The 22,276-nt window shown below is 31.7% G+C and overlaps 1 protein-coding gene and 1 pseudogene across 1 annotated transcript; one reads left to right on the top strand and one right to left on the bottom strand.

Moving 5' to 3' along the window:
• The first annotated feature begins 3,603 nt into the window (after nt 1–3,603).
• On the top strand, nt 3,604–4,001 carry LOC125813009 (60S ribosomal protein L35a-3-like; annotated as a pseudogene).
• Nucleotides 4,002–6,821: 2,820 nt separating this feature from the next.
• On the bottom strand, nt 6,822–18,285 carry LOC125812996 (mitochondrial import receptor subunit TOM40-1-like). The gene is made up of 11 exons (XM_049492485.1): nt 18,028–18,285; nt 13,005–13,086; nt 12,792–12,891; nt 12,610–12,705; nt 12,472–12,522; nt 12,214–12,279; nt 10,093–10,194; nt 9,378–9,446; nt 9,221–9,304; nt 7,451–7,546; nt 6,822–7,195 (listed from the first exon to the last, which is right to left on the bottom strand). The coding sequence occupies exons 1-11, from the start codon at nt 18,167–18,169 to the stop codon at nt 7,139–7,141; spliced, it is 945 nt and encodes a 314-aa protein (XP_049348442.1). The 5' UTR covers nt 18,170–18,285; the 3' UTR covers nt 6,822–7,138.
• Nucleotides 18,286–22,276: the final 3,991 nt, after the last annotated feature.

The following is a 22,276-nucleotide window of genomic DNA, read 5'->3' as shown; positions in this document are numbered from 1 at the left end:
ATTTAATAATTTTATTTTATATTATTAATTTTTTCTAATAACTCTATGGTCGAACCTATATTTATTTATAGTGTTACAAATTTATTCTTTAAATTATTGATGTGTGAAATTATGTAACAACATGATCGATACATTTCATTCAAATATTATATTAATCAAAACAATACAATACATTATGTAACATTATATAACAATCATCTAAACAAGTTGCAACTAATACACTATGAAGGGTTGTTTGCTTACTTGTTAAGAAGTAAGTTATTTATGTATTAAAATCAATATAACTAATAACATGCTTAGTAGTATTTTGGTTGTTATGCATAAAATTAAATATGTTAATTGATTATCAATTTACAGTCTCACAAATTAATACACGTATAAATGTATAAACTAGGTGAGATCTATTTACTACTTGTCAATTTTTTACTTGACACACCTATTAAGAAAATAATAATTGACATAGTGAGTTTACTATTTTACCCCTATTAATTGATAGAATTTCAAAATCAATTTACTCATTAAAGGGAAAAAATGAAATTAAGTATACTACATGAATAATTAAGGCTTCATCTAAGTAAATAACTCTTACTTAAAATATATATTTTAATTATGTGGGATGATAAAATAATAACTACACACAATAATCAGTTTGACCGTACTTTTACAATTAATTTATTTGGAAAAATGTTATTTTTAAAAGTGGTTTTAAAAAAATACTTATGATGAAAAACAATATGTGTTTGGGTAATAAATTTTAAAAAACACTTTCGAAACAATTAGTGTTTAATCAAAAAATTTAAAAAATGCTTCTAAGTATATTTTTCTCAAAGGTGTTTTTCAAAAAAAAAAAAAGTGTTTATAAAGAAAAAAAAACTACCTTTTCGGCTCATGGAACTCTCAAAGATTTAGCCCAGCCATTTCTTTTAAAACTAGATATAGGACACCGTGCCAGCACGGGGCCCAATATATATTATTTTTTTATTTTAATTTATGTCATATTATGAGATTTGAGAAGTTATTGATTTTATTTTGTTAATTATTGTAATTTATAGTTTTTTTTTCCGTCAATTTCAAACAATATATGTTGTTAATTGATAGAATACTTTTAATGTAATTTTTGTTTTAAAAAATATGTGTGACTCTCCATGTCCCAATTTATGTGGCACATGTAAAGTTTTGACAATAAACCAAAATTTTAATACATTTTAAAAAATATTTTTAAGTCGTTAAATTTTAAGTAATTTAAATTGTTGTATTATTTATTACAATTTATAATACTTTTAAAGTAGTTGAAATATTGTACTATTTATTATGATTTATAACAGTTTTTTTTTTTAAATTTATGTCATATTATGGAATTTGAGAAGTTATTGAAATTTTTATATGATTTTAAAAATATTTTAAATTGTTAGCTATTGTGATTTGTAGTACTTTTTTTTAACATAATTTTTGAAAATAATATTTATTACTCTCTTTGTTCTAATTTATGTGGCACAGACAGAATTTCAAATATTAACCATTTTTTATATGTCTCTTTAATATATTAAGTTGTTAATTATTGTATTTTATAGTACATTTTGAACCTAATTTTTTAATAATATATGTTATTTGCCATGTCCCAATTTATGTGGCATTAATTGATAGATTTGTTGGAGTCGAGAGATTTATTTTGTTAATTATTGTAATTTATAGTTTTTTTTCCGTCAATTTCAAACAATATATGTTGTTAATTGATAGAATACTTTTAATGTAATTTTTTTAAAAAAATATGTGTGACTGTCGATGTCCCAATTTATGTGGCACATGTAAAGTTTTGACAATTAACCAAAATTTTAATACATTTTAAAAAAAAAATTAAGTCGTTAAATTTTACGTAATTTAAATTGTTGTATTATTTATTACAATTTATAATGCTTTTAAAGTAGTTTAAATATTGTACTATTTATTATGATTTATAACAATTTTTTTTTAATTTATGTCATATTATAAAATTTGAGAAGTTATTGAAATTTTTATATGATTTTTAAAATATTTTAAATTGTTAGCTATTGTGATTTGTATTACTTTTTTTTAACATAATTTTGAAAATAATATTTATTACTCTCTTTGTTCTAATTTATGTGGCAGATGCAGAATTTCAAATATTAACCATTTTTTATATGTCTCTTTAATATATTAAGTTGTTAATTATTGTATTTTTTAGTACATTTTGAACCTAATTTTTTAATAATATATGTTATTTGCCATGTCCCAATTTATGTGGCATTAATTGATAGATTTGTTGGAGTCGAGAGATTTATTTTGTTAATTATTGTAATTTATTGTTTCTTTTTCGTCAATTTCAAACAATATATGTTGTTAATTGATAGATTTTTTGGAGTGGACTATTTTTTTTATTAATTATTGTAATTTATTGTTTCTTTTTCGTCAATTTCAAACAATATATGTTTATTATATAATCCATTTTATGTGGTACCAATAGAATTTAGAGAGTCAATTAAATTTTTTATATAAGTTTTAAATAATTAAGTTGTTAATTATTGTAATGTATAGTATTACTTATATTATTTTAAAATATATTTAAATATTATATCTTAGGTTTTTTATCCTAATTTATATGGCATTGATAGAATTTGAAGTGTCAAATAATTGTTAATTATTGTAATAGATAATATGGAGTATTTAAGTCATTTATAGTATAGTAATTAATAATATATAATATGTAGTATTTAAGTGAAAGGTGGTGGGGCCCACTTATATAGTTTGATAAATATATTGGATATTAGTAGTGATTTATAGTATAGTAATTAATAATATATAATATGTAGTATTTAAGTGGAAGGTGGTGGGGCCCACTTATATATTTTATAAATATATTGGACATTAGTAGTGATCTTATTGGCACAATTGTAATCATTCCTAGAGTCTTCTATAATATAGTAAAATAATAATAATAAACATTTTTCGACCTCCTAAAAACTTATCCAAACAAACTACTAGTGTGCTAAATTTTAGATAAAGCCACTAAAATCCTAAATATGATATTGAAATACTAATTTTTTAATGCATGAATAATTCTCTTTCTAACTAGTAATCAAGCAACCCCTTATATTTTAAAAATTAAACTCTTGTCATTTTATAATATTGAAATTCCACAAAAATATAAAAGTAGAATTTTCTATACCATAATCCCTTAAAATGGTCGTGTAAGTAAATAGATTTTAAAAATATGAGGTAGAGGAATGAAAAACAAACTAAATTCAAAATGCAAGAAAGCAATTACTTGTAATTGGATAGTATATTTTAGGTCAAATGACCTGGTGGACCCTTATATTTGTACTCGTTTGTATTGTGAATCATTCTACTTATCCCTTTGTCATCTGAACCCCCGAACTCATTTAGACTCAACTTGTTGAACCCTTTCAACTCATCGTGACTCTCAATCGCGCTGATGTCACATTCCATGTCATAAAATTTGCCACATCATTTTTTTTTCTATAATAAATTTTTTTTTGGACAAAAAATCATAAAGTTTTGATGCAAATTTTATAAAATAAAATTTTAATTTATTCTTTTAAATTAAAATTTTAATTTAGGCTTCTCCACTATAAGGGATTTTCTTCAGTTTGCAGCTCCATAATCGAAAATGGTGAAGGGACGCCAAGGAGAGTGTGTGAGACTCTATACCAGAGGAACAGTTCTCGGATACAAGAGGTCGAAATCGAATCAGTATCCAAACACTTCATTGGTTCAGATCAAGGGAGTGAGCACTAAGGAGGAAGTAGATTGGTACTTAGGGAAATATATGGCTTATACACAAGGCAAAAACAAAGAATAATAACTCACATTATCGTTGTATTTGGGGAAAAGTTTGTAGGCCTCATGGAAACAGTGGTGTTGTTAGAGCTAAGTTCAACTCCAATTTGCCACCAAATACATTAAGGTTAGAGTTTTCATGTACCCAAGCAACATATAAGCAAGGTACCAAGTCGATGCATATGCTTGGACGAAAATGGAGATGGCTGAAAAAAGTAGGTGGTTGGGTGAAGAAGAAGGGTATCTTTTTTCTTTTTTAAGTTTATTATTTTACTCTTTTAATTTAAATATTTTTAAAATTTAAATATGGTGTTCACTTGCCTTAATAGGCGTGTGGTCTCACTCTCTTGCCAACTCAATCATATTAATGTCACATAAGCATAGTCAATGGTCAGAGGGGTTTGATATATTATGTTTTATTAAGTGTAAGGGTTCAATTGGTAAAGTGTTAAGTAAAATGGTCCATAATACAAACTGATACAAGTACGATGGTCCACCAGACCTTTTTGCCTATATTTTATAAAGTAAATTGTACATGCTTAATTAAAATTTCTATTATCTTTTCCGGGTGTTTTCGAACTAGTTTGTATATGTCACTTAGGACACATGTGCACATATACAATTGGATACTTACAAGTTGGCTTAAGTCATAGAGAGTCACTTAAAGTTGTCCTCTCATATTTCATTTGGACACTTTAAGTATACCTTGTACCTATTGAACACTTATATTATTCAAAACGAGTACCTATTAGACACTTTTTGCTGATATGGCATGAAAAGTGCAACCAATACATATCTAGCGCGTGGAAGTATATTTTAGTTAGGGTATGTTTGGAAATTCACTTGGTAATTGGAATTGGTGTAATTACTAGGGTAGTAATTACCAGCCTAGTAATTACACTGGTCTGTTTAGTTGTGACAGTGTAATTACACTGTAATTACCCATGTCCTGTTTGGATGCCACAGTGTAATTACACATGTTCTGTTTGAATGCACAATTGCAATAATAAAATTATAATAGATTTTAAAAATAAAAATTAATTATTTAAAATTTATACTAGACAAATAAGAAACTTTATAAATGACATTAAATTAAATATTTAAGATATATATTCTTTTTTGAAAATATATTAATTAATAAACATATTTTCTGTAACTAATATTATGAAAAAATAATTGATTTATATTTTTTCAAATTAATATATTTCAATTGAATTGATCGTAACAACTAAAAGTATGAAGTTTCTACGAACATCGTGAAATCCATGTTTGATAAAAAGAATAATATATAAATAAAATGTCATAAATTATTAAATGTTTGACAAAAAATATAATTTATCTAATTAAAAAAATGGCGTGCAATGTAAATTCAATATTACTAAAACAAATGAAACTGAAAATATAACATAAGTTATAAATTCAAAACAAAAAATTTAACATAATACTCTTATAACAAATTTCAACATAGCAATGAATATGATTTATTTTTATTTTTTCTTAATAAAGAAAACATAAGTCTATAACCTTACTTAACAATAAATTCTATTTTAATTTAAAAATTTGAATACTAATAAAATTATGCCATAAAGAAATAGATAATACGAGAAAATTACATGGAATCACGTAAAGTAAAGTTGAGAACAAGAAGAAAATGAAATATAATAATATAAATAAAAAATAAACTTTTACAAATTTTTAGAATAATAAAAATAAAAAAAGAACTTAAAATAATAGAAGTAAAAAAAATTAAAACAAAAAAATAAAAATAGAAATTAAAAAGTAATCAGGTGGTAATTACACCATGTAATTATCAGCAATTCACAGTCTCTGCCTGTGAATTGTATAATGTAATTACTCCATGACAATTACACCAATTACTTGTTCTTCCAAACAGGACAAGACAGTATAATTATACCAATTACACCAAATCCAATTACCAGGATGTCCTTCCAAACAGGCCTTAAAAAAAATAATCTCTTTCTTCCTCCATACCTCCTTTTCAACAAAACACCACCATTTCCGTTGCCGCCTCCGCCATCAGCATACACCCTTCTCTTTGCCCTCTCCATCACTATTATCGTTTTTATCTGAAAAGCATCATTACCTTCTCGAAAATGAAAGAAGTATTACTGTAAAGGAATTCCTTTAAGCACCAAAATAAAAACATGATAAAGGGGAGAAAATTGAGATGGGCTTAGTTAAAAACAAAGCATTGCGAGTGTACTACACTCACTTTATATTTTTAGCTGATTATCAAAAAAGTGTTAAGATGGTTCTAATCCAAATGGATAAAAGTGTTCAATAGGTACAACCCTTAGCTGAGGTATTAAAGTGAATTATACAGACAACTTTAAGGGGCCGTCGATGACATAGTTTGAGTCATGCATACTTAAAATTGAAGGACATAGATTTCAACTTAAACCTAATTAAAGAGCACGTGTATGTGCTATGTCAATAATGTATGCAATTGAATCATATCAATAAAAATATTTATTGCAATTACTTCATTTTTTATTTATCAACTATCCTTCTTGATAACCCATGATATTTGAACCAACTATCGCATACTTGTTTCCTCCCCGCAATAAATACTAGATATTTCTATTTGTAAAAACTAAAATAGATGGAAAGAAATCACATAATATTTTCGCGCAAGATATCCCTAAAATTTAGATAAAAGCGTAAGCATCTACCTAATTCTAACCACCTTCATAATTACCTATGCTATATAGTATTACACCGACTACATTATCTCAAGAGAATTAGAAATTGACTATAGAAAATTCATATAGTCTGAAACAGACATAGATGATTGACACTTCCTTTTTATAAGGATGGTATCTGAACCACCTCGACTATTTCACTAGATGCTTGCTATCTCCCACCATCACAAATACTAGACGAAGAAAATTACTAACTGTCATCTTTGTTGGAATCTGAACGATGATTTCCCCTTGTTTTCACAAAGCAGGTATTCAAACACCTTCAAAATCTCTAAACACTACATTAAATTTAACCATAGAATTATTAAGCATATAGCATCCAGTAAAATCAGAATGGTAGATCTCTTTATCAAAATAAAGTCAACTCTACAATTCTAAACTGTCTAAAAGAATTTTCCGAAATTGCAAAATCAACTATTAGTGACTAGTTGCACCAGTTGATGAAATGTATGTTCCAGAACCAATGTCGCTCGATAAAAATACAAAACTGATGTTTCGATTCTTTTATCGCTGAGAAAAAGCATCACTTGTTAAGATGCTTTCAATTTTAATCTTGTGCTCATATGCTAATACCTAATCCCTGTTTAAGCTTGCCTCCTCTATTCTCCAACTGTGAGTCCAAAACCGAACTTGTAGTCTTTCTTTTTGTGATCGACCTGAACAAGCGATAAGGAACACAGTTAGGACACCAATGAAAGTCATTCTACCAAACTGTGAGATTGGATTCCAACAAGTATAAGCATGAAGGAGGGAAATAGATAAGAGGGGTCTGCCCCTAATATAAGAGTTTCAATCCATGCACTAGCTGCCTTAAGAAATTTCACGGTTATCCGAAAGAAAAGAAAACAAGAATAGGTATGTTGTAAAGGAGCTACAACAAGATTTAAAAAAAAAAAACATCTGCCACTTACCTCAGCTGAAAGAATGAAATTAAGACCCATGTTCAAGCGCTCTTCCAAGAAAGCAGCTACACAACCATTGGAATCAATCTTCCCTCTGAGACGGCACTGCGATGCACGCATAATGTTGATTCAGTAAACAAAGACGAGAATGAGAAAGGTTGATTAGATGTCTCAACATGGTCGCAATGCAGTCACAAATATAAGATCAACTTAATGAGCTTTCATTAATCATAACCCCTAGCAAAACGCATAACAACAGCCCACAAAAAGTTTCTACATGTCTCTACATCCAAGGGTGACCTAGTAGTCAATGAAGTGATTTGAGAACCATGAGGGGTCACTGTTCAAATCTCAGCAAGAGGCAAAAACACTAGTTGATTTCTCCTATCCATCTAAAGCCTAGGTGGACAAAATTACTCGGTACATGTATTGGTCGGAGGTAGTAGGTACACATTGGAATTAGTCGAGGTGAGCACAAGTTGTCCCCGACACCACAGTTATCCAACAACAACAACATACCCCGTGTAATCTCACAAGTGGAATCTAGGAAGGGTAGGATGTACGCAGACCTTAGCCCTACCTTTGTAGAATAGAGAGATTGTTTCTAATACACCCTCGGCTCAAAAGGAATATTATCAAAGCATGATGGCAAGAATCTATGACAACTAAATAAACTGCCACTAGGCCCTTCCCTCTACCACATAAAGTGCAACAAAACTCGCCTACCTACTAACCTTCTATCCTAATTCTCGACTTCCATACTTTCCCATCTAGGGTCATGTCCTCAATAAACTGAATTTGTGCCAAGTCATGTCGGATCACCTCACCCAGCTCTTTTTCGGCATACCTCTACCTCTCCTAACTTCTGCCATAGCCAATCTCTCACACCTACTAACTGACGCATCCGTGCACCTCCTCCTCACATGCCCAAATCATCTGTCTCACTTCTCGCATCTCATTTTACACATTTAGGTTAATAGCACTGAATTTCCCCGATTCTATCATAATTAGGAGTCACGGTATTTAGGTCAATTTACCTTGTATAACACTTCGGGGAGAACACCCCATACGCATATGATATCCCAAAAAAAGTAGAAAATCTAAGCATAGATGATTCTCTACAAAAGACTCCTAATTATCTACCTTACCACACTTAGGTACATCGGATTCCTAACAGGGTTCAGTATTCTGAAACTCTTAACACTACAGAAACAAGATGTCACATTGCAAAAAGAAATGAGATGTCACATAGCAGAAAGATATGAAAGAGAAAACATATGAAACCCGATAGTCCATATATTTTGGTTATTTAGGAAGCAAGAACGAAGGGCTGCAGGGCTGCTACAAAAATATGGACTCACGGGCACACACCAAGTCGGTCCATGCAATATACAGGGAAGACGTGGTAGTCGGTCTTTAACATAAACTGGATTATAATGCTAGAATGATTCTACCATCAAGGTGTCGAAACCTAAGGCAAGGTGTCTAACCTAAGGGTAAGAAATGATCTATTGGAGTCTGCATGCAATCATTTTGAAAAAGATAACGACAATATTGAGGTATTAAATTTGGAGCGTTCATTTTTCACTGGATTCAGGACAGTTGCAGCAGGTTAGAAACTAGGAAAAAACTACACCCTTCTCAGAGTAAGGGTCTCTCAAAGCCAACAGGAAACTGCAAAACTGCTGGAAATGCACAGGAGTTAAAGTACGAAAGACAAACAGTAGCCTGCAGGAAATCAAGTTAGATTTCCGGAAAGAATTTACAACAAAAGGTTACCTGCCGAAGGATGTAATCATAACCAAAGCTTGCTGTTACATCTCTTGACATGTAGTTGTACATAAAATCTGATGCTAGAGACACCTGCATGGAAGGAAAGAGTTCAAGATAAGCAAGTCACAAATGCAATTGTTAAGATACTAGTGACTCTTACAACCTTATCAGAAATTTTCTGAACATAACTCAGTGCAACCATTCCAGTACTAGCAACTTGCCCTGCAGCAACCTGCAGATAAATTAACACTGAATAATGTGAAAACCATTAAAAAAAAACCTGGAAAGATGAAATACACCTACAAAAAAGACAACTACAAGAAATTAATGCTGGTGAAATCGACAAAAGAAAATATAATAGATATGGTTTCTCTTTGGGAGGGTTTATACTCAGAAACCTGAATATTTTGATGTTCCTGTTTGACACAACATTGAAAATACCAAGTCAAAACGATATAATACAAATCCTTTTGCATCTGGAAGACCTGCAGTTCAATTTTATTCTAGAGCTATTCATACAACAGATGAAGGAGAATAATGACACACTGCCCTTGATGTTATAGCTACTGAAAAAACTTACTCAGACAAAGCAATCAATCAAATATCTAACTTGGGCATGATACATATTAGTTTCCTGGAAGGACTTTAACTGAATTTAAATAGAAGTCTTCTCAATCAACTGAAATAGTTAGCAAGTACCAAAAAGAACTAATTGTAAAACAGCAATGAAATTCAAGCTGCTACCATGTATTACCAACACAATAACAGTAATTACAACTACACCTCAATCCCAAACAAGTCATTCATCATTTGAACAAATATTATAATGCCTCGAATCCAGATAAAAAATTTCTAACATCTAGTATTAGGCAGAATACCATTTTATCTGTGTTGTAGCGAGCAGCATAACCAATGCCAGATTTCCGATGCTGACCAGCCCAGAACACTTCCCCACCCAGAGACAAATGTGGACCGACACTCTGCAAGAGCACATAAAGGTTCAGTTAGCAAAGCTAAAAATATAATACCACACAATTTATCTGCATATGATATTGATATAAGGACAGCTTTACTCATTCTCTGGTATTTAATACGAACCACAAGGAACCATGATTGACCAATAGGTGGTAGATGATATCAAACCAATTTATCAGATATCCCGGCATCCCGAAGGGACAAAAGCGAAAAATAATATTGCTATAGCATTTGCAATTTCCAATCTTCCATTACTGTCTCAACTCTCCAATTTATAGAGGATGACACTAAGTTTGTACTTTGTAGTCGAGCGGCCACCAAGGAACAGAACCCAAAGAAGCAAACTACTAATAGCAAGCTTTTATAAGAAGGTTTCAACACAGTCTTTTATAATTATTGATAATATGGAAGCAACTTCACCATAAAGAAGAGCATAAAGCAATGGTACCTGTAGAAGCTCACCTATACACATTGTGCCCAATTATTTAAAGAATCCATCTTTTAATTCCAAAACACTTTTCAGCAAAATGAGCCAATGTGAGTGGGGACATTTAAATTAGAGTAATCCAAGTTGCCAACCATCAAAGACATAGGGGAGGCCCCATCCTCTTTAAAAGGGGATTATATCTGCACTATCCTTGCCATACTTTCCTAGTCTATTCAGATCTTTCCTCCCAATGACACAAATAGACCATGCAGCGTTAAGACACCTAATCCGAAAACTATGAACAAGGAATTTCCACGTTGAAGTCTTCCGCCAAGGGATGACCTCATCAAAACAAACTCTGAATTACACAAAAATAAATCACATATATGCCTAACCACCACTATCCATAATGCTCGTTCACACCCAAAACCATGTGTCTACCACACCACTCTTCGCGCTTTGCTTGGTTTTCCATCATCCAATCCACAATAAATCAAATGAAACCCCGCCTAAGAAACTTCGCTGGGATGTCAATTGATCCCTCACAAAAATAAAAAAACAATTTTAGTTCATGTCAACTACTGTCCAGAAAGAAGTGCAAATGACAATGACATTTCTTACCAAAACAATGGCGTCAAACAGATGTCACAATTACAGCTACTCATTGGCTAGCTTAAATAACAGCGTAAATGATGGTGGAAATTGTCTACTATTTCAGTTGGTCGTTCTGGTGAGAAGGTAAATGATGGAGGTTTCCTTTAAATGTTTTACTTTGGTAAAGTATTGGGTATGTAGTTGATGCAGATTGAGTAGCATGACACTGTTCTCGTCACAGAGAACATTTTGTGGCCAAAGGGAGTACAGAGTGGTTGGCAGTCCCTTCTTGTCATCAGGGGTTGAGGGAACAGGATGAGGTCTAGATACTAAAGCTAATAATTAGTAAAGAAACACTTAAAAAGTATTATTCTAAGTTATCAAGGTGTTGTTAGAGAATGTGACCCACATTAATCACTAGTGTCTTCTTCTCTTCTTAGCATTTAATCCAATTAAGTAATCTGATGTTTCACAAACTACATTACCATTGATCTCTTATTGATGCTATAACAACTCCTGATGGTTCCCTTTGCTCTCTCTCCCAGTCACAGGCTTTTAATTCCAGTTAACAGCACAATGTCACACATTATTATCTTTTCATTTTTAAACCTAAACGCACACTTGTAAGTGATAAAACACTATTCCAACTCATCGTATCAAGTACGACAAAATTTACTGAACCTTTGAAACTTCACGATACATCGTGTAACTTGAGGACATAAATGTTTGACGCATTATAACAGTTCATATACATAATGGACTGAGAAAAGGTCATTTACTTTCTGACATACTTGATATATCCCCACAAGTGGGGCCTGGGGAGGATGAAGTGGTGTATGCAGACCTTACCCTACCTTTGTGGGGTAGAGAGGTTGTTTCCGATAGACCCTCGCCTCAAGAAAAACGTTTTCTAGAACAGTTTGGGAGAAAATGCCAGAGTCGAACGCTATGATGGAAATATTGAAGAAAAATAAGTATTGACAGCAATGAGGAGTAACAATACCTGGATGTAGCTGGCTCCAAGTAATGCACCATTGCCAAGTTGAAATTGAGTCCTGTAGTCTTTACCCTTATAAACAACAACAACAACAACAAAAATATACAACAATCATTATTCCCAAGTCAAATGGCCCGCAACATGGTATGAGAATAGTACAACTTGAATGAAAGAGGAAGAGTGACCAGAATAGCCTGGATGGATCAATTAAATCTTATGAATTATATGCACGAATATCCTTGCATAAACAGAGAGAATAATTACCTTGTAATCGAAATTAACCATGCCATGTGACATGTGTGGTTCACCAGTCAGCTGTTAAGAAGATAGTAATTATGAGACATACAGTCGCTCCACATAATTATGGAAGGGAAAGCAACAGTTGCAGATATCATTTAATACCTGACCATTGGCTTTCAATGAAAGATTCTCAGACAAATCACACTTCACCCTAGCATTCACCCTACCATCTGTCATTACTCTCCCAATAAGCATCATCTGTAGCATTAGTAGGATATCATTGTCGCCACTATTTGATCCTCAATGAGTTCAGGCAGTTGGAAAAATAAAATTCAACTACAGACCTGTGGATCTATAAAGTTGGCACCAAACTCATAGTGTGCAGTTGGTATTTTGACGATGTCTGCAGACTGAGTAGGAAGTTCTGTAGGCCCCATAAAAACACTGATAAAAGGTAAGAACACAATTGTTATCACTAAGAGAACACCTCTTCCCCTAGAGCAATGGAGGGAACATAGCTACAAATATAATATATTTGTCGAGTATATAAAATCTACCTATGACTGAGCGAAAATCTCTGATTAAGTCCTTTGGTAAAATCAAAACGCAGTCCTTCAAAAAGCTCGGGCTTTAAAGACACTGCCAATAGAGACATGAATTAGTTATTTCCTTCCCCAAAACAATAACAATAATATAGGAGTGTCACATTTAAGAGCACCAAAGCTGCTTACATATGAACATGAAAGGAAACACTATAACTGCAATAGAAGCACTGCATTAATTTAACTTTATAGTGGTTTCAACAACCAGCTCTCCAGGTTTTGATAAAGAAGACTACTGGACACAACTTTACATGTACACACAATGAATCAAACAACTATTAGCCCACCCTCTTTTCCCAAATGCAAGGTTGAATTAGAATGTAGAGGCAGTATTTCTTGCTAAACCTAGAGCATTCACAACAAACACACAACTAAACACAATCTCAAACCAGTTGAGGTCAGATATATGAATCTTTTTTATCCATTCTGCTCTCTATGCAATCCCATTTCATTCCATACTAAATATAAAATAACTTCTCCAAATCGTAGACTTATTCCTCTATAAATATCTAACTAGAATACAACGAATACTGAAAAAAAAAAACCAAATGTAAGTGTAACAACAATAACTACGCCTTAGTCCCGACTAGTGTTATCGCATATATGGATCCTCACTTCCATTGTGTTCTATTCTTAGCTCACATGATTATGAGAGATTGTATGTGTTGTGATACAACTTCTGTCCATGTAGTTTTAGGTCGATCTCATCTTCTTTTTTCTCAATTTCTGTGTATCATCCTAGTGGGGGCATGCTAATCTCATCTTCTCTTTATTATCTTCCATCATCAGATTGTCATATGTAGTTCTATACTAGTTCCATGGGGGTCATGCTAAGCCCAGAGCCCCAGACCCAAACTTAAAGTATAGAAGTAGTAATTTTAATTAAAGAAGTACAATTTGTACCATATTTTTACTTTATAACTAATATAATCTAATGGCACGTTAAACATATCTTGTTGATAAGTCTTCATAATTATTAAAATTCTTAATCACATAAATGGATAACTTTAAATAAAAAGTTATTTATGAGGAAGTAAGTTTGGCCGGAGAATTAGAAAATATCAAAACGACACAAGTGATTCGATATTGTATTAAATAACCTGATTTAAAATATGTAAATAATTATAATTCAATGAAGATCATAAATAAAAAATTATTGGTATTTTTATGAATTTGTGAGCATGTTATTTCTTAGTTATAGATAGAAATGAATTTATTTCGATATTTATTATGTTTTAATTCCACTAATTATTTCATGTGCCAAGAGTTCTTGCAAAATTCATTTGTTGTAACACTGGATATATTGTTGTTGTATAGGATCATATATAATTTACCCCCGACCCCACTTGTGGATTACAGATTACACTAGGTATGCTGTATAGAATCATCTATTACAACAAAAGTTTCAATGATTGTAAATGTATATTATAATAGTTATAACTTCAATTTGGAGCCTTCACATATATTATAACTTAATAACGATCTTACAAGGATATTAATAAATAATAATTGAAGTACATTAATGACGTACTCCATTCAATCCATTTAACTTGTCATGTTTACTTTTACACGCCCCTTAAAAAACCCTATCCATCCCATTTAATCATCGTTTTAGCTTTTTTTCATGCCCAATAAGAAACATAATAAAAACAGGGTATTACCTATTGAGTTACCCTGTTTATTAGAAGTTTTTTGAGAATTGAACAATATTAAAAAGAAAAAGAACTATGAGGGTATAGTTGAAAATGCTTGCATACTTTAATTTTATACTAGAAAATATTTGGGGTTAATTTTTTGAGTTGAAGTGACTATTAATTTAAAACGGAGGGAGTATTAAATAAAAGGTAATCTAATAAGTGGCAAGAAGAGATTCATACAAAGTTCCTACTAGGTTACACCAATTACAGAGGCCCGCGTGGGAACGGTCTTAGGAATAAGAGTAGGGGAAAAAATCGGACTATGCAAGAAAAAAGAAACATCAACTGCCAAGTGTGGCAACTTCACATCACCAAAGAATTGGAATTCTGGATTTACCCCAAATCCCCAATGAAGACTACAAACTTATTATTCTCCCTTAAAAAATAGTGCCATACAATCATAGACGGCATTCTCTTACTTTGGCATTCTACGTGTGCTAATTTTATCCTCTATAGGACATGATCATTCCTAATCTATTTTCTTATATCAAGTACAGTATAATTTTGTTCATAAGAGAGAAAGCTCCCGTATACAAGAGCTATACCAAAAAAAAAAAAAAAAAAAAAAAGAAAATCAACAAAAACATATGATATAAGAACCTCAAGTGCACCAAAAAGACAAAACATTTATGAAATTAGTCCTTGGATGTATGAAATCAAGTTCCTTCCTTTCAAAAGCTCTTCTACGACTTCACATTCATTTTAACATCTAGATTTTAGTGACACGATCTTAGGATATACATGGCCTTGTAGACCCAACATTCACTATCATATAAATTATTCCTTGGATGTACGAAATCATGTTCTTTCCTTTCAAAAGCTCTTCTACAACTACACATTCATTTTAACATCTAGATTTTAGTAATATTGATCTTAGGATATACATGGCCTTGTAGACCCAACATTCACTATCATATAACATTGTTCCTCTCAAAATCTACAACCACTCTACAAAACTAATTTTCATTTTGTTAGGTTTCTTCTTGCCGCATTACACGCTTGTAAGAGTCCTCTATTTTAGTTATCTTATATCTTATTATATTATGTCATTTACCTAGAAGACTAAATCTAAATATCTAGATTGTATTGTTCTTGCATCACCTTCCTTCTTATGCAAGTTATACTTTACGATACATCTATGCTTTAACTTCCCATCCTACAATTCCAACTTTTTCGATCCACTTGTCAGTCATTTTGTCAATAAGACAATTTCATTTGTACATATCTTGCAGACTTGCACCATGAAACCTAATTCCTACACCACTGGATGCGACATAATATTATAAGTTGAAACTCCATACTTCAAATCACATTTTCAATTCTTAGAATACGCTAAAGCAATCTGCAGACAACAAGAAATGAAATACTGCTCAATTACAAGATCCGCTACATAAATCTTCTATATCTATTTTAGTTATCATATATCTTATTCTATCTTGTCATTACCCAGAAGACTAAATCTAGATGTCTAGATTGTGTCATTCTCGCATCACTTTCCTTTTTATGCAAGTTATATTTAGGATACATATATGGTTTATGGTTTAACTTCCCATCCTACAATTCCAACTTTTTTGATCCACTTTTCAGTCATTTTGTCAATAAGACAATAGCGTTTGTATATATCTTGCAGAATTGCACCGTGAAACCTAATTCCTACACCATCGGAGGTGACATAATATTAAAAAGTTGAAACTCCATACTTCAAAACACATTCAATTCTTAGAAATGCAAAGGAACCCAATCTGCAGATAACAGGAAATAAACTATTACTCAATTACAGGATCCTTTACATAAATCTTCTACATTTATTTTAGTTATCTAATATCTAATTCTATCTTGTCATTCACCTAAAAGACAAAATCTAGATGTCCAGATTGTGTAGTTCTCGCATCACCTTCCTTCTTATGCAAGTTATATTTATGATACATATATGAATTTAACTTCCCATCCTACAATTCCAGCTTCCGATCGACTTGTCAGTAATTTTGTCAATTAGACAATATCATTTGTATATATCTTACAGACTTGCACCATGAAACCTCATCCCTAACCATTAGAGGAAACATAACATTAAAAGTTAAAACTCCATACTTAAAATCACATTTCAATTCTTACAACACGCAAAGCAATCTGCAAACAACTGAGAGCTTCTCAATTACAGGATCCGGCTACATAAAGCTTCTACATCTAATCCATTCTATTCCAAACCATTTACCGCCACATCCTTATAAATTATATACATCCATTCCACTCTACTCAAACCAATTTCATTAAATCTTAAAAGCAACAACTGATCATAGGCGAGAAGTAAATGATAGCAATACTACCTGAGAGCTTCTTCTCAATTACAGGATACCTAAACCTTCTACACCTAATCCACCCTATTCCGAACCATACTGTCACATCCTTATAAATCATAAATATCCATTTCACTCTACTCAAATCAATTCCATTAAATTTAAAAGCAACAACAGATCATAGGCGAGAAATAAATGATAATAATACTAACTGAGAGCTTCTCAATTACAGGATCCAGCTACATAAATCTTCTACATTTAATCCACTCTATTCTGAACCATTTCAACTGTACCGTTACATCCTTATAAACCCTATACATCCATTTCTCTCTACTCAAAACCGATTTCATTAAACTTTAAAAGCAACAACTGATCATAGGCGAGAAGTAAATGATAATAATACTAACTGAGAGCTTCTCAATTACAGGATCCCGCTACATAATCTTCTACATCTAATCCACTCTATTCCAAACCATTTCAACTACACCACCACATCCTTATAAATCCTATCCATTCATTTCTCTCTACTCAAACCGAATTCATTAAAAGTTAAAGCAACAATTGATCAGAGGCGAAGTAAAAGGAAAGCAATTCTAACTGAGAGCTTCTCAATTACAGGATCCAGTTACATAAATCTTCAACCTCTAATCCACACTATTCCGAACCATTTCAACTATACCTCGACATCCTTAAAAATCATATACATCCATTTCACTCAACTCAAACCGAATTCATTAAATTTAAAGCAACAATTGACAGAGGCGAAGTAAACGATAACAATAATACTAGCTGAGAGCTTCTCAATTACAGGATCCGGTTACATAAATCGTCTACATCTAATCCACTCTATTCCAAACCATTTCAACTATACCGCCACATCCTTGTAAATCATATACATCCATATCTCTCCAATCAAAACCGATTTCATTAAAATTTAATAGCAACAAATGATCAAAGGAGAAGTAAAAGGATAAAAATACTAACTGAGAGCTTCACGATGGATTTCTTCATAAGGAATTGGACAAGGTAAGTTAAGGTAATCAACTTTCTCTTTCTCCGATTCGACGGCCGCCGACTTTGAATTCGCCGGTGGAACTATAACTGACGGAGGAATGAGAGTAGCCATTTGCACAAAAATAAATTAATAAACAAAAAGAAGGAAGAAATTCGATTCTGTTTTCCTTCTTCTTCCTCCTGACTGCGGCTATAAAGGAAGAAAAGCTCACTAGAGTGAGGGAAGTAGTAAAACCCTTCGCCTAAATACAGAAAGAAATAAAACCCTTAAAATTTCGGTTGACCCGACCCGTTTTTGAGTGGCTTCATTTTTCATGTGATATCTGGAAGTACTTTCGTTTTCTTCTATGAAATGGTATACATATATTTCTTCTGTCCCAGTGATATTTTTTGTTTTTCGAGAGTCAAACAATTTAAGTTTGATAAAAAATTTATATGTGAAATTTTCAATTATTTTGAAATGAGATATATATATTTGTAAACTACGTAAAAAGTATTATAAGTCACAATAATTGACAATGCAAAATAATTAAAAGATATATAAAAAATTTACGGTCAAAGATAGATTTGTTTAAATCTCAAAATTCGAAATGTATTGCATTGCATGCCGTATATCACGTTAATATTTCTAAAACATATATATTAGGTTAAGATGATAAATATATGTGATTTAAATAGTATACATATGTTTGCAAGATATATGTTACTTTATATGCCATTTTTAATTGTCGTGTTGCATTTTTCGAAAGTCAAGTTGACGAGTTTTCAAAGTTAAATTAAATTGTATTAGTTCGATATTTTAAACAAAAAATTTAGATATCCAAAAACTATACGAAAAGTACTATAAATTGCAATTTTTTGCATATCAATATGATGAAAAAGTATATTGTAAAATGTTAGTCAGAGTTATTATCGTTTTGACTCTAAAAAATGAAATCATGACTATTAAAAGTATACAGAGGTAGTATAAGATAGTCAAAAATACATATTACTAGTTTTAGTATGTATACATTACATGTGTACATTACGTTAATATTTGTAAAATTTTGTATTACGTTACAATAATAAGTAGTCAATTTTTTGTGGAGAAAAAGTTTCAAACTTTTTTTTTTTTTTTGCAACTTCGCTCTTGAGTTTTCCACCAATCTCTTCGGTCAAGGTAAGTTAATTACTTTCTCAACTTGTAGTTTAATGCTTAATCCTTAGAATCTAGGGTGTTACTCCTGGGAAAGGGTTTCTTGAAGTAATGGTGGGAAAGCCTTGTTGGGTAGAATATTGATCATAGGAATAGTTTGGAGTTTAGGATTTGATTATGATCCGGATATAATTGGGTCGATATTCATTGATTTCCATGTTTATATATTGTTTTAGATGAAGAACAAGTTAAAATTCATAACAAGGGAAAAGCTAAAGTTTTTAGAGTTTTCAAGGCTTGACTTGAGGTAGGTAACGATTGTGTTTTTTCGGTTATGTTATATGTGTTTGTTAACTGTGTCGTTAGTAATGCATGCATGATATCTGTTAGCAAAATCCAAAAAGCATGATGTGAAATGAAGGGTGTTGTTGAAACCCGTGCAATGAATATGTTACTTGAATGCACAACTATTGTTGCTATTCATCTTGATTGTGATTGTGTTGTGTGTTGATGACTGAGATCGAGTGCCACACCACTACATATTATTGTTGGAATGGGTACGTACCACATCGGCACACTAACATTTGAAATGAGTATCACGTCGATACAGTGAGAATAGATACCGTGGTGGTATATTAACTATGGGAACAAGTTCCACATTGGTACATTAACATTTGTATGTATGGATTCCATGAGAAAATCAAATTGACTTATTGTTTTGCAATGTGCATGTTATTGCGAGTATTACTTCATAGTGAGGATTGGTAGTCTGGACATGTGTGTTCTTGTATTATTATGTTGTATAATTTGCTTACTATATTATTGTTGCATGTTCATATTTCATATACTCAAATTAGGTGATGATCCTATCAATACATTGTGGTTATGTATTCATACTATAGTTGTTGAGTACAAAGCATATTCAGGTGGCTGTTTCAAGACCTCATATATGAGACACACAATATCTGAATCTAAGAGTGAATTAACTTCTTCCGGAAATCCATGATTTCTTTCCAATTTCGTTGTCCATATTTTTAGACACAAACATTTTGGACTTTAGACTTATGTTTTCTTGTTGGGGTTACATCCCCTTATTCGAGACTTGTTTGATGTTCTGGTAGTATAAATTCTAGGGAGTTAATTTTGCAATTAATTTCGATATTAATTGAGTTTATGAGAACTCGATTTTTAAAAAAAAAAAATTAAAACTGTTTTTCCTAATATTTTATATCATGACTTTATTTCTAAAACGATTTGATGGGTCGAGTTTTGGTTAGTAGTTGATTGTCCTATGAGTTTCACTCACGACAGATCAGGATTGTAACAAAGATTGTAGGGCAATCATATGCTATGTGACACACCATCAGGATCAAATCTTGAAGTTTGACATATAAGTGCATATTGTTGCATCAAAATATATGACACTATATTTATTTTTTCACATGTTCCAATAAATAGTTGGAATAATAATTATCACTTCAGTATGTGTCATAATCTCTAAAAGATCTCCATTATGTGAATTGAGATATATATATATATATATATATATATATATATATATATATATATATATATATCACTAGCATTGTAATGAAGCTTTAGAACCTAAGTTGTACTTATTTGAACAGTCAGAACTTGGACATTCTCACATAAGGAACAACTGAAGTAGTGTTAGTATAACTTCAAACAATAGTTTACGTGTTTATCTTAATAGGTGTCACTGTACAAGCTCTAGCAGGAGCCAAAGCTTATTCTCTGTCTCAGCCTCTACATTAGCCACAAATGTATGGCATCATCATTTACGAGAGGTTGAAACAAAAAAGAGTAGAGTTCAAGTTAGAGTAAAATTACATGATAAAGAGAAAAAACGAGGAAAATCTCTTAAATGCTTGTGTGTGTATATTGCATGATTCTACTAAATATTATTCGTTACTCATATGATGACTTGTGAAAACATAAGGCATTGATTGATATCATCTTATCATGTTTGAACTTACCTAATATACGATGATATTAAATTCAAATCTATTAAGTGAACTCGATAATAATTTTTTAAAAATATTTATTGAAATGCTATAATCGAATTTGAAAATAGAAAATATGTATAAGAACGTTTAAATCAATATAACATGAAAAATCTAAAACGCTCCTAAAAATGATGCCACAAGTCGTGAACATTTAATGCAGTAACATTATATTTATTTTTTGAAATTGGTAACATGTATTCTTCAGCATTAAGGGTATGTTGGTCACCTCCAAAAGTGTGCTTACATAGATAGCTAATTACAATAAGCCTAGGAAATTCACTATCTGTATTTCATTTACCATACATTGCTCTTTACACAAAAAAAAAAAAAAAAGTAGAAATGCATTTTCCTTTGATATGTTGAATGGAGTTTGATCTTCCTTTGAAAATTCTCTCATTCATTTCCTTCCATATAGTCCACCATATGCAAGCTGGGACAATTTTCCACCATCTCTTCTGGCTTTTGCTCCCTCCCCTTGTGATCCAGCAGATCAATAAATCAGCAGCGTGTTATGGCATTGTCCAACTTTCCCAGCTAATTAGGTAATGAATAGGGGCCAAACTTGAGAAGTTACCTTGTAGTGGAGGAAGATGTGGTTGTTTGTTTCATTGAGTTCCATACAGAGAGGGCATATGGAATCTAAATGAAATTTCTTTTTCTGTAATGCCTCATGGGTGAGACATGCCTTCCTTACTACCAGGAGAAGCATTTCACTTTAGTAAGTGTCATGCTTCTCCAAGTAGCTTTCTAAGGTCCTCCATCTCTTTCTGTCATCTCTATAAGGCCCCTTTTGTAGACTCTGTGCCATCAGTATTGTGCCTCCACTTGATGATGCCAGGTTCATTGGTAGTCCCTGTGAAGGCTTTTATTCTGCCAAGTAGAGCAACCACTCTTTCAACCTCCCAATCATTCAAAAATCTTCTATAAATTAGGTTTCATCCTTGAGCTGTCCAGATGTTCTCTATTGTGTTATTTTGGTTGATGTTGATGTTGAAGAGGCTAGGGAAAGCCTCTTGCAAAGCCTTGACCATCCCAGTTATCTTTCCAGAAAAAAGAT

Source organism: Solanum verrucosum, unplaced genomic scaffold (assembly GCF_900185275.1).
Source record: "Solanum verrucosum unplaced genomic scaffold, falcon-dt-bn FXZP01000144.1, whole genome shotgun sequence".
NCBI lineage: Eukaryota > Viridiplantae > Streptophyta > Magnoliopsida > Solanales > Solanaceae > Solanum > Solanum verrucosum.
The sequence above is the reverse complement of the archived record's forward strand: the minus strand, read 5'-3'. Positions and strand labels throughout refer to the sequence as shown.

Coding starts and splice junctions, on each gene's coding strand:
- LOC125812996 (XM_049492485.1), bottom strand. CDS start 18,169: ATGGCTACTCTCATTCCTCCGTCAGTTATAGTTCCACCGGCGAATTCA. Junction 12,892..13,004: donor AGATTTTCGCTCAGTCATAG/GTAGATTTTATA, acceptor ACCTTTTATCAG/TGTTTTTATGGGGCCTACAG. Junction 9,305..9,377: donor TTCAGAAAATTTCTGATAAG/GTTGTAAGAGTC, acceptor CCTTCCATGCAG/GTGTCTCTAGCATCAGATTT.